The sequence below is a fragment of the Engraulis encrasicolus genome, chromosome 11 (genome assembly GCF_034702125.1).
Source record: "Engraulis encrasicolus isolate BLACKSEA-1 chromosome 11, IST_EnEncr_1.0, whole genome shotgun sequence".
NCBI lineage: Eukaryota > Metazoa > Chordata > Actinopteri > Clupeiformes > Engraulidae > Engraulis > Engraulis encrasicolus.
The window spans coordinates 30,787,220-30,799,719 of record NC_085867.1 but is presented as its reverse complement, the minus strand read 5'-3'; the positions used below and the strand labels follow the sequence as shown (position 1 = coordinate 30,799,719).

At 44.4% G+C, this 12,500-nt stretch overlaps 1 protein-coding gene across 3 annotated transcripts in view; it reads left to right on the top strand.

The window, feature by feature from the left end:
• The first annotated feature begins 411 nt into the window (after positions 1–411).
• map3k1 (mitogen-activated protein kinase kinase kinase 1, E3 ubiquitin protein ligase) overlaps positions 412–12,500 on the top strand; it is a 105,992-nt gene continuing 93,903 nt past the window's right edge. For all 3 annotated transcript variants that reach the window (XM_063210409.1, XM_063210411.1, XM_063210408.1), the window contains exon 1: positions 412–933. In XM_063210409.1, coding sequence (XP_063066479.1) covers positions 425–933 — 509 coding nt within the window. In that variant the 5' untranslated portion in view covers positions 412–424. The remainder of the gene's footprint in view (positions 934–12,500) is intronic.

Here is a 12,500-nt window from a genome sequence, read left to right as displayed (position 1 = left end):
AGCCAGTGTAGTAGGCTGCTCCATCACCATGCAAGTACACAACTGCAAATAAGAATGTAATACAATTTTATACAGAGATGAATAAACTAAAAGTAGAAGTACTGGGCCTATTGCGGATGTAATTGCAACACCATAGTATGGTATTACATAGTTATTACTGCTGTGTAACATCATAGGAAGGCTACTTCTTGTGTTGTTATTACAACTGTAACAGTACTTCTACTTTATAAAACTCTTATTTATCTGGGTTAACTTGAAGAGAGAAATTCAAATGTTGCGCAAATAACGTACGCTCGTACGTTTTTTACGCACGCATGTAAACAGTGGAGGTAGTTTGCCCTCGCTCCTCCCTCTTTGCCCTCCCCCAATTCCCTCCACTCCCTCTTCCATAGAACCTATTAAGTGGCAAAATTCAGGACAGAAAATGGCGACGGCGGGGAGCCGGACCTCGTCCTCGTCGTCGGCTTCTTTAGAGTCTAATAACGGCACAAACGTTGGAAGCGGACCTCAGGGAAGTTTGTCTACCCCAGGTCTTCCGAGCAGTCCCGGCAAGGCGAAGCGAGGCACCGGGGAAAACTCACAGTGGAGACGCAAAGAGCTGCGCAAAGTGAGAAGTGTGGATCTGGACAAACCCGAGGCGCTGCTCCTATCTCCGGACACCGGGGCAGCTCCGATATCAGCGCAGCTGCACTTCTCGTCCATTTCGTCTCCTGGTGCTGTTCAAGCTACTTTGTTGCAGCAAACGCATCACCTTCAGCAAAGTGACTCATTAGGCATAACCGGTGAAACTCTGTCTGATAAAGCAAGCAATAGTTTGTCCACTGCCGCTCAGGAATTGTTAAAAACTTCTTTTAAAAACAGCAGCGACCATCTCAACGCCGATAATGGTGCTACCGGAACTTCAGTGGAAATGACCGCAAAACAACAAAATTGGTAGGTTTGAAATGTCTAGACACTTTAATGTAGTCCTTGCTATTGCTGCATCCTGGTTGATTTTCCTTTGTATGTTTTGTGTCAGTGGAAGACAAATAGCCTAAGGAAAGTTGGGGCAGATCGGCTGCAATCAGTTTTACTAACTTGAGGATGTCACTTGCTGGTGGCGCACACGAGTTGATTCATAGCCTGTCATGTTATATTCTCTTTCCCCCTTGAATCTGATCTTTTACTACATACCATGTCGATGAAAACAGATACACACCTGCAAGAACTTGTTTATTATCATGTATCAGCGGTTCTTAAAGTTGGCCTACTGATAATGCTCATAGGTTATTACTTTCCCTCTATTAAATATGGTGCACTCACTAGTCACAGACGAGAGGACCAATGATTTTTGTAGGCTAGTTAACTTGCAGGCAAAAACAGTCTTTGCCATTTTTGTGAAAAAGGGAGAAGGGTCGAGAAATTAGTCAACACTGAGTACTACTTTATAATTAATAATTAATATGTGATGCGTAGCCACTATGAAATCAGAGCCTGTAATTCCTTGCCAAATTTCTTCCTATATCTTGCCATAGGGCTTATGTTGAATGACCATTGGTTTTATTATGCTTTTTGGAATTGCTTCGAATAGAAAACCACGTTTTCCGTTCACCAATACTTTTCAGAATGATGTGCGCATACCCTATCTGTCCTCGAAGCACGCACGTCCAGCACGTTTTCAAACTTTGTTTAGTGCCGCACATGGAATGGATGTAGGCTACTACTAGGCTACCTGTTCTTCTGACGACGTGCCTTGTAGGTTAACGCGTTTGTCTAATTAATTCTGGCTAATGTTAAGCCACTTGATGTGGAATGACATTCTGTCATCTTGGTAGTTTTGTTCCCAGGTGATATTGTATTTTCTATTCAGGTCAGATTTGCCGGATTAGATGAAATCATCGAGTGTGGTTAATCTTTTGAGTAAACGTATGGCATAGATTTAGAGCAAATCAACTGTGCCACCGTGCAGTTGCTGTGAATGTTTCACTGTATTGAAATGTGTGTGTGTGTGTGTGTGTGTGTGTGTGTGTGTGTGTGTGTGTGTGTGTGTGTGTGTGTGTGTGTGTGTGTGTTAAGTTGTATAACACATTATGAGATGTTCTCTCACTGTTTGCAAGAACCCATGCACACACAGCCTTTCCCCCTGAAGTGTTTTTTACTGCATCTGAAATGGTTATCTTGTGTAGTCCTGACCATGTAGGCCTACAGTAGCACGAAATAAACAATGATATTTTGTGAAGAACAGCATGCGACTCCTTTGTGACTGAGGGGTGAATATCATACACGGTTAAAGCTGTGTTTCTGCATACTCAGATACTGTAGGTTATCAACGTAAGGACTTGAGCTTTGATTTAATTGTTGTGTCACGGTATCTCTCCCTGGCTGTAGACAGTGGAAATATTTCATGCACCCTTAATGGCATGTAAACATGGTAGGCCTATGTGCTTGTCTTGATTTTATGCGTCCTTGTTGAGAGGCTGACAGTATCACCTCTAAAATCTTATCTTTAGTCAGATGGGCCGAAGAGGAATGGGATGTTTTCAGCACCCTGTAGTAGACAATAATGTGCGTCGTGAAACGTAGCCCCTGTGTATTTTTAAACTTTTTTTTAGGATAACCCTCGTTTGGGATGCTAAGTGGTAAAAGATCATTGGACAGGATCACGTGAGAAACGGCCCAGGACGGTTGGGGATGAATGACAGCTTTTTTGAAAACAACACTGTGTGGCAGAGTATTGGCTGCAACTTGAGCCCGTGGCTTTTGGAAATGTACAGATAATGAAAGATGAATAGGATGTTGAAAGGTAAAGAAATGGCTGGAAGAGGATATGGAATCCATTGTGGATGGGGGTTTTCTTGTTTGGGATAATGGGGCCATGCAGGCCTGAGCAATGCGTCCAGGTCTTCCCTCTTGTACAATAGTAAAGCTCAAGCAAACAACTAACATCCTCTCTTGTTGTTCACCTGAACATCCATAAGGACCCCTAATTCGGGATCTTTTCAAACTGTAAGGAACCCGATATGCTATCGTTTGAAATGGTGGCCTCTTTTTATAGTGTTCCGACATCCGCTTGTAACTTTGGTTTATATAGTATGTTGTCGTCGACAACCTAAGCTGGCATTTATTTGACTGTTCACAAAGACTTGTTTTCTTTTATGAGACCACAAAACCCTGTGCCGTTCTCTTGTGGTGGTGTCGCTCTCATAGACAAGATCTGCTCAGATCTGATTTTCTTTATTCAAAGCGTTGGGAGTTGTTGTTGTGCTAGTGGTTTATGTGACCAGGGAAAGTCGCCCGTCTGATCTGATAGAAGGGGACTTTGAGTGCTGAAAACTGGTTACGGCCGGTTAATCCCAACCACCGTGTCCTGGGTAACTGATACTCAGAAGTCACCAGAGATCCATGGCTCTTAGCGTTGTTATTGTTATGTGCGCCGATATAGTTGCTTTCAAGTTTTTGCAGAATTTCATGTGGTTCAAGTGTAGTCACTCAAAACACAGGATCCTCAAGGCGAAAGGGTTGTTCCACATAGCGGTTTGTTTTTTTCCAAAACACACCTGGATATTTTGTGTGTGTGTGTGTGTGTTCTCCTTTCCTGTTTCTTTCTTGGCAAGACAAAGAGAATGCCTCCTTTTTTGCGTCAACGGTGTTATTCACCGACTTGCACACCTCCCTCAGGTGAGGCCGAGAAGTGTCATGCGCTTTTGTGTGCATAGTCATTGTTGTTTTTTCTTCTTCTCCTCCTCCTCCTCCTCCTCCTCTTTTACCTTCTATGTCCATGGCCGACACATGTCTCATCAGGTGTACCGTAGTAGATGCAGTGTGTGTGTGTGTGTGTGTGTGTGTGTGTGTGTGTGTGTGTGTGTGTGTGTGTGTGTGTGTGTGTGTGTGTGTAATTCAGTGTGCGCTCACCTCACCTCACAACAGGTGTGGTGTTGGAACACCCCCCCATGAAAGCAGATGTTTCAAGAGCAGTATTAAAGACATAGGAACTGTTGAGCCATCACTCTTCTGTGTGTGTGTGTGTGTGCGTGTGCGTGTGCGTGTGCGTGTGTGTGTGTGTGTGTGTGTGTGTGTGTGTGTGTGTGTGATGAAAGATCAAAAGCCACCCTTAATTCGTCTTCAGTGGCTGCTGTCATTTCAAAGAGTGGTGAAATTATTCACAGGCTCGCTAGTTTTCTTTCTTCCAACCTTTTGAAGGGGTGCCCCCCCCTCTTCTAACGGTAGAGATGGTTTCGCCTCGGGCTCCAAACTTTTGAATTGTCAGATCAACTTCAGTCATCTAACAAGTGTCCAAACATTCAAAGTAGTTAAGGGGAGAGTTATGACCCAAAGATGGCGCGTGTTGTGATCACACAACTGCTGAGGCAGCAGGTGCTTTTTGCATTGTAGTTTAGGATTTATGAGCAGAAAATGCTTAGTAGGCAAATCCTCTAGTTCCTGGTGAAGTTTGAAGAAGTAGAGCAGTCCTATGACCAAGACTCTATGGCAAAAGAGATACTTGGGCTCAGTGAGATCTTGCATGGCCTCTGCAGCGGTTATGAGCAGCCTGACTAAAAATAATGAGAACATTTGAAAACACTCTGGACACAACCATGGTCTTTTTTGAAGTAGTAGCCGGTAGTAAATAATAATGATACTTTCGTTTTACATAGCGCCTTTCAAAACACCCAAGGTCTCTTAACATGATATCTGTATTGAAGGTGTATAAGGTGTGCTTGTGGAAACTAGCAGTCAAAGGCATCCAAGAAGAGAGGCGTTTAGAAGTGTTGTTTAAACATGGTCAGTGAATGGGGCATTTTGAATGTAAATAAAGTAAACTGATATGTTGTCAAGTATTCTAGCCTGGAAAGCCAGACTACAATATGAAAACTATAGTCTGGCACAGTGTCATTTACGAAGAAAAAAACCTAGATACACGGGTCAGTGACATTTTTTAGGGCTCAGACGTCAGTTGCTACACAACCCCATTTAAAGCCTGTAAATGAATTATTAATTGGCAATTCATGTACTGAAAAGAATATGCTTCTTAGATAATCCACTAAAAAGAAACAAAACCCATGTAATCCATACAGTAGTGGCATTAGCTGACTGTGGTTGCACCACCCTGACGTGTGTGCTACTCCTAAAACCTCATACACACACACACTGATAGACCATCTTGACTACAGGACGGGTTTTGCGTCCTTTTGGATGATCTCCTGGAGCAGCACTTGGCACCAGGCAAAAATATTCTCTGCCATCAGGCGGGTTCGTCTTGTTTATTTGGCTCCAAGTATTCTTCCCTGAAGGTCGTGGCTTCAAGGCGAAGCGGGGAGCAGCGGAGCGTGACTGGAGTGAGAGTCAGACTGGCTGGCTGGCTGATGACAGAGTTGTAGCGAGTAGAAGTAGATGTACTTTTACAGATGTAATAACAACACTAGTGGTATGATATTATTACATAGTTCCACTTAAGTTCCAACTTTGTAATATCATACTGCTAGTACTCAAAGTAACGTCCCTGTGCACAACCACTGTCCAGGTGCTGTTGATGTGCAGTAAGAGTAATCCAAGTAAATGAAGGATGAATCACCGCACACCGGTATCTTTGCTGGTAGTTTATTTGGTGAACAACGTGTTTTGCTGTTGCTTCATCAGGTTCACTCTCTCTCACACTCTCTCAATCACACTGCTAGTGTTGTAATTACATCTGCTAGAGTACGTCTACTTCTACTTTATACAGCTCTGGGGTGCATTTCTGGAAAGCGTAGTTGCTAACTATGTTAGCTACTTTGTTGGTTGCAATGCAAATTCCCATTGGCAACTAAGTTGTAGTGATGGCACAAACCGCACCGAAAACCGAAACCGTACAATTCACACACATACCGAACCGAACCGTGCAATCCATCGCAAACCGCAATTCATGTACTGCCCAGAAAGATATGTAAAACAGAGATTCTAGGAGTACCTTATCCAGTCTCTCAGATTAAAACATTAGCATATAAGGCCAAATCAGAGGATGACACAATTAAAATCACACCATTTTCACATTATAAGCCTATACAAACCATATGTAGGATATTTAGTGATAAGTCCGATTCTATTAGCCAGTGCACCATTTATCATGAACTAAAAAAAAAGAACCGTAGAGAACCGAAAACCATGACCTTGACACCGCGATATGAACCGAACCGTGAATTTTGTGAACCGTACCACCCCTACTAAGTTGCTAACTGGCTAACAACTACGCTTTCCAAAAACAGCCCTGGTTGATAGATGCCTAGTTTACACGACCACCAGTGCTCTAGGATGGGCAGGCCCAGGCTTGGTTGATTGGGCCTTGGGCCTGTGAAAGAGGAAGGAGCTGGCGGGGCAGCAGGGGTAGTGGCCCAGCGCCCTGATTATCATCGACTTTCAAATCTCTTCGAGACTTGATCTGACCAAGAACATAACAATTAATATTTCCCAAACGGTATGGTTGACCAACCTCCCTTAGTTTGCTAATGGTTGTTTGCTCCTTTCTGACAAAGTGGGAGGAGTTCCCGTTTTTTTCGGGTGCTCAGAATCGTGTTTGTATTGTTCTTGGCCTGACCAGAGGCAACGCTGAAGGTGTGGCGTCACTAGGAGGGGGGCACAGCCTGGCTAGTGGCCCAGCGCCCTGGAGGGTGTTCCCTGCTCCCTGCTCCCTGCCCTGCGAGATCACAATTAATCTGTTTGCTTTTCCAGCGGATGTAGAGGGAGTTCTGACATTTCTGGTGTGTGCAGTGCAGTAGGCAACTTGTCCTGTTGCTCGGTACACCGTGACATGACATGGCACATGCCCCCCCCCCATAAAATGTATCGGAAAGTACAAGAGAGAAAAAAAGGAGGGTATCTAGCTCAAGGGTTGGTGAGTGATTTAAAATGCTAATGGAAAAGGCTTTTTGTACAGAATGCATCCATTTGACCTGATAAATCAGTTTTATTGCGCCAGGCCAATGAACAGAGAGTCTTTTTGGCATAGATTCCTGCTTTGTGTTCAGTCCTTTCCTTTTTCCAACCTCTACTCCTATCAGCCACATGGCCTTGCTCGAACATTTTTGTGTAAGACGAGCTGTAATAAGCAAGGTTTGGGAGTCTAGAGTCTTGAATTGGAGTCGGGAGGGGGGGGGGCATTGTTGTTTATCTTCTGACTCTATCAGCAGCGTAATCAGACCAGAAGTAGTTTGTGTGCGGAACACTCCTCACCCCTCCCACTAATCAGAACCCAAATTGGACGTTTCTCTCTTGACATGAAAGCAAAAGCTTGGAAGATTGCCTGGTAAGGGGGAGGGGGGTCATGGCTGTTCAAGGCTGTTTTACTACTCGTCTGAAGTCTAATTTTTAAAGAAAAAAAACATATTTTTTGGGATCTTACACCTTTATTACTCATTATGATTCAAGAGAGTCAGACAGACAGGAAATGAGTGGGGAGCGAGAGATGTGGAAGGATCGCGAAACAACGTCAGGTCAGAATTGAACCCTTGTCTCTGGCGTAATTGGACGGTGCACTTGCCCAGTAACCCCCCCACCCCCCATAAGAAACACACACATATATTGCGTGCCTGTGTGTATATCACATGCTAAACGGATATACTGTACTGTAGCACTCTGTAGTGTTGTGTTTGTCAAGGGAGCAAAGACCATTAACCTCGGAAAACAGGTTTTCTATTCCTTGTTTCTATGTCATTTGATGATGGGAATGGCACATGCCAGGATTGCGTTTCAGTGTGTCCCTGAATGATTGTCAGTGACCTGGCATCCATGGTGGACGCACGCACACACACACACACACACACACACACACACACACACACACACACACACACACACACACACACACACAAACACACACAAACACACACACACACACTATACTTAAAAAAGACAAGTGAAAGAGCCTTTTTTTAGTTCAGTTAGCAGTTTGCTCCTAAATACACACAAAGCAGCAGTTGGTCAGTCAGCCACAGTTTGCTCTCGTCTGCGTGGGAAAGGCAGTGCCAAAAAAACAACCTGTAAGAAAGACAGAAAGAAAGAATGAAAGAAAGAAAGAAAAAAGCCAGCGTCCGGCGTCAGGTCAGTGTGAGGTGCCACCCACGCGTGGCGCTTGCTTGCAGATCCTGGAGTGACCCGGAGCTGGACTGCCCAGCCTAGTCTCAGCAGAAGCAGGATACAAGAAGTGGAAAAACACCCTGCAAAACATTTGTGAACCCAATGAAAGACTGAAGATCCATTGTGGGCTGCAAAATATGCAACGCAAGAAAATAAATAAATACGATTTTGCTGAGTATATTTGTTGTGAAATGAAGATTTGAGAATGGCAGACGTCTTGACTTTTGTGAAGGGAGGACTGCCCTGGGCTGGTGCCTACTTGATGGGGCTGTTTGATGGATGTTGTGCGATGTGTGCCGGGCCAATGGCGTTTGAGTGTGAAATGTGACACTGTGGTGGCTCATGGTGGCAGTGGAGGAGGGAGGGGTGTGTAACGAGTTTTCTACATAGTGGCTAAGGTGAGTTGCGTTAAGACTGCACAGTAAAGAATATAAAGGCATATTGAAATTTAAAAAAAGAAGCGTTACACTGGGCAGCACATCATTATTAATCACCACAAGACATTTTAGTGTTTCAGAAGCAATGTTTCAGGGACATGCTCTTCAGCAGTTGCAATAATGAACGTTCATGCCCAGCACAACGACGCATAGACAAGACAACGCAGTTTCACGTAACATGCATCTTCTTCAAAAACATACTATATACTACACACAAACAAGTCTGTCGGTGTGTCAGGTTTTGAAGTTGAATTCCCGAGCGCAATAACATGCAGCCCTGCCCTGCTGTTTTTGTGTGTGGATCCGTGGACTTTCCCTCAGATTCCCCCCAGGAGGATCCATGTATTCAGCCTTTGTTGAGACTGAAACGTGTCATGTAATTTGACTTTATGAGAATCCCTGTGTGCGTGTGTGTGTGTGTGTGTGTGTGTGTGTGTGCGCGTGTGCACGCGTGTGCACGCGTGCGCGCATGCCTGTGTGCATACGAGAAACCCCTTCTTCTCTTGAGACCCTTTTGACTGACTCCTAAGACATTCCTGTGTTGGTGTAAACGTATAGGACGTAACCAACGCTATAAAGCTAAGGCTAGGACTGGCCACGGCTAGTGTGTTGTGTTTATCATGGGCCTGTTGCTCAGGGTTGCCAGACCCTGAAGTATTCCGAAATGCTCGGTTGCTAGGCAGCCAGAGGGGGCTAAGAATGTTCTAAAATTGAATTCTTCTTCTCTCGGAGAGGTCAGGAGTCAGCCATTGTCTCCGGTCGCCACTCTGCACCTTGTCTTGAGAGCTGGCCCTAATGCTATTTGTTGTAATTTGTATATGGTCTGGGAGAAAAAAGAGAGGCATCGAGAGAAAGAGAGAGGAAGAGGGTGAGGGAGAGAGACGGAGAGAGGGGGAGGAGGTCACTTCCAAATTGGGAGTTCAATCCAAATTGGGGGGTGGCCTTTTGTGCGCACAGAAAGGACATACACATGTAAATCTAGAGGCGATCCGTGTTTCCCTTTCAGATTGCTCACATTTCGGCTAGTGTGACATTTTAAGCAGTTTTTCAGTCTCAGCGTGGAACACACACACACACACACACACACACACACACACACACACACACACACACACGCCACGAGTAGCAGTCAGATAACTTAATGACCCAGCAACGGAGCGGAGCAGGCTTGTCACTCGATGAAGTTTTCAGTTAGCCTCTTTTGTCCATCCCCCCCCCCCCCCTCCCTCCTCCCACTCCTGCTCATTTTACTCATTTCTTTCAGTCTGTCTTCATTGCAAGCACCATTCAATATGTCGTTGGGACTGGTTTTGACTTTTGTTTTGATTTTGATGAAGCTACGATTTAGTGGTGGTGAAGAGATGATTTATTTTTATCAAGGTGTCCTATGACCGTTCACAGCTCTGAATCTGGCTGCAGGCTCTGCTCTGCTCTGCTCGCTCTTCCTTTCATCCCTGTGGTCCAAAGAAATGCCTGTTTTGTGTTTGGGTTTGAGTGCAGGTGTTCATGCTGATTGAGAGGAGGAGGAGGTGGAGGAGGAGGAGGAGGGTATGTGTGTGTGTGTGTGTGTGTGTGTGTGTGTGTGTGTGTGTGTGTGTGTGTGTGTGTGTGTGTGTGTGTGTGTGTGTGTGTGTGTGTGTGTGTGTGTGTGTGTTTGTTGTGGTGTGGGTGTGGGTGTATTTGCCTGCAGGACGAGCTGAGAAGGCGGATGGGGGTTGGGGTCTGGAGGTATAGTGGTTCCCCGACGCAAAATGATGAGAGTGATGGGGGGATGTTTGTAGAGGTGAAGAGGGTGAGTTTAGGGCGCGTGGGAGGATGGGTTGGAGCGGGGGTTCCACTGATTGAGTTTGGATGAAGGCAGAGGTGTCAAAAGTAAAAGTAAATGCAACACTTGCACATGATATTACATACAGCTGTTACACCTGTAAATACATCATACCTAATGAGGTAGATAGACTGTTGTTACTGAAAAACACTGGAAACCTGACACGATCCCACCACAAACTTTATCCAACCAGTGCAGATTTAACTCATGGTAAGATAGGTGCACAGGTCTACTGGTTATGAAACTGTGTTTCTTTTCTTTTGCTTTTACTTTTGACACCTCTGCAGGGCTGTACATTGCGACCAATTGGTCGCATTTTGAGCCTAAATTTTTGACTGTGCGAGAAAGAAAAATAAAACGGGCGCACGTGTGCGAGAATGCTTTTCAACCCTTTCATTCGCATTTTGCTCCTGCTCCAGTGCATGATTGCGAGAGCTGCGTTTTTTTTCGATTCCCTAACTAAATGCGGTATGTTCTCCTCGCATAGCCTACATGCACTGCCTGTCTGACAGACAGCGTCAATCTCCCAGTTGTAATGCACTTAAAAAAAGACGGTCAATTTTGCTTGAATTCTGCGTTGGCTTAGATTGAACCATCTATGCTCCAGTAGCGCTCAGAAAAAAACAGTTCTCGCACGAGCCATTATAGGTGGCATAACGCGCGCATGCTCATCTCCCAGTCGAATGATCTGTGCCAAAACTTCTTACAGCTTTTCGAAATGGGCTGCTGTTTAAAACATTCAAATGCAGGAGTTTGCATTGCTAACAGGAAACCTTTTGAATCCGGTTGTGAAATAGCCACTCGGTTTGCTAGCTCATGTGATTTAAAAGACGTCGCTTTTTGGCGTTTTCCCAAACCGCTGTCTTCCCAATGACTTCGCAAAAAATGTATCGCAAACAAAGTAGTCAAGATGTAGTTCAAGGAGCATTCAGAACAAGTAGGCCTAGTGTTCACTGTGCGCAAGGGCCAGTCTAGTTGGCCTAGCAGCTACCGGTGCTGTAGACTATCAAAAAGAGCAGCCAACACTGTGAGATAATTTTGCGGCTCCCAGTTTCATTACACACCGTTCCAACCCATGCGTTTGAGGAATTAAAACTATAATAAAGACCGTTGCATTAACGTGTAGCCTACTATGTTTAAGACTTAATAAACTAGGCAATCTAGTTCAGTAAGCATGTGATTACATGCTTCAATCACGACGCTATAGTAATAATAATAGGCTAATAATAATAATGATGATGATGATGATGATAAAAATAATAATAGTAATGGGAACTGTGATTTCCTCCCCTGTTTTTGTTACACTGAGTAATGGCATAGGCTATTGTGCATGAAGATGAAACAGCCCTTCAATTTCTCCCCATCATTTAGTTAGGTCACCTACCACCTTGACTGGAGGGGGTTAGGGGGTGTGCCCACATCACTTGTTATGAAACTGCACAACACAGACCTTTTTCATGTCTTCCTAGAACATCTGTGGTTACAGGTCTTATTCTGGCTAACCCTCCCACCAACCTTGGCTAATATGTTTTCTGTGGAAAACACAATCATACTCTCTCTGTGCATTATTGCTGCGGTAATCAATGGTGCAATAAGCACAGTAGGCCTATTTTACATTAAAGAAAATAATATGATTTTTTAAGTGTCGCGAAATTGTGCTCCTAAATTTTTGTCTGTGCTCCTAAATTTTTGTCTGTGCTCCTATTTTTTTTTCATTTAGGAGCACCAGTGCTCCTAGTGAAAAAGCTTAACGTACAGCCCTGCTCTGGATGGATGTAGACATATCCTGAAACTAAGGGGCTATGGGTGCAAGTCAAGCTACTTTCTCCTGTCCTCTCCTCCCATCCTCTTGCCTCGGTGTTGTCCGGCTCCGTCGAGAGAAACGATTCTCCGCTGACAATCAGCAGAGAAGCACTTTTGAGGGTCTTTCTCCCCCTTTCAACATTTTTCGGGGGAATTTTGAATAAAACTTATTTGATTATCGATGTCGAGCCTTGCGTCATGCGGCTGGAGGCCACAAGCAGTGGTGTAGTCTACTTTTTTATGGTGAGTATACTATATACTTAAGCATTTTTGGAAGTGGGTATACTGTATATATTTGTGCTATTCAAAATAATGGATCAATCAATTTTAAGTGGGTATACTGAAAT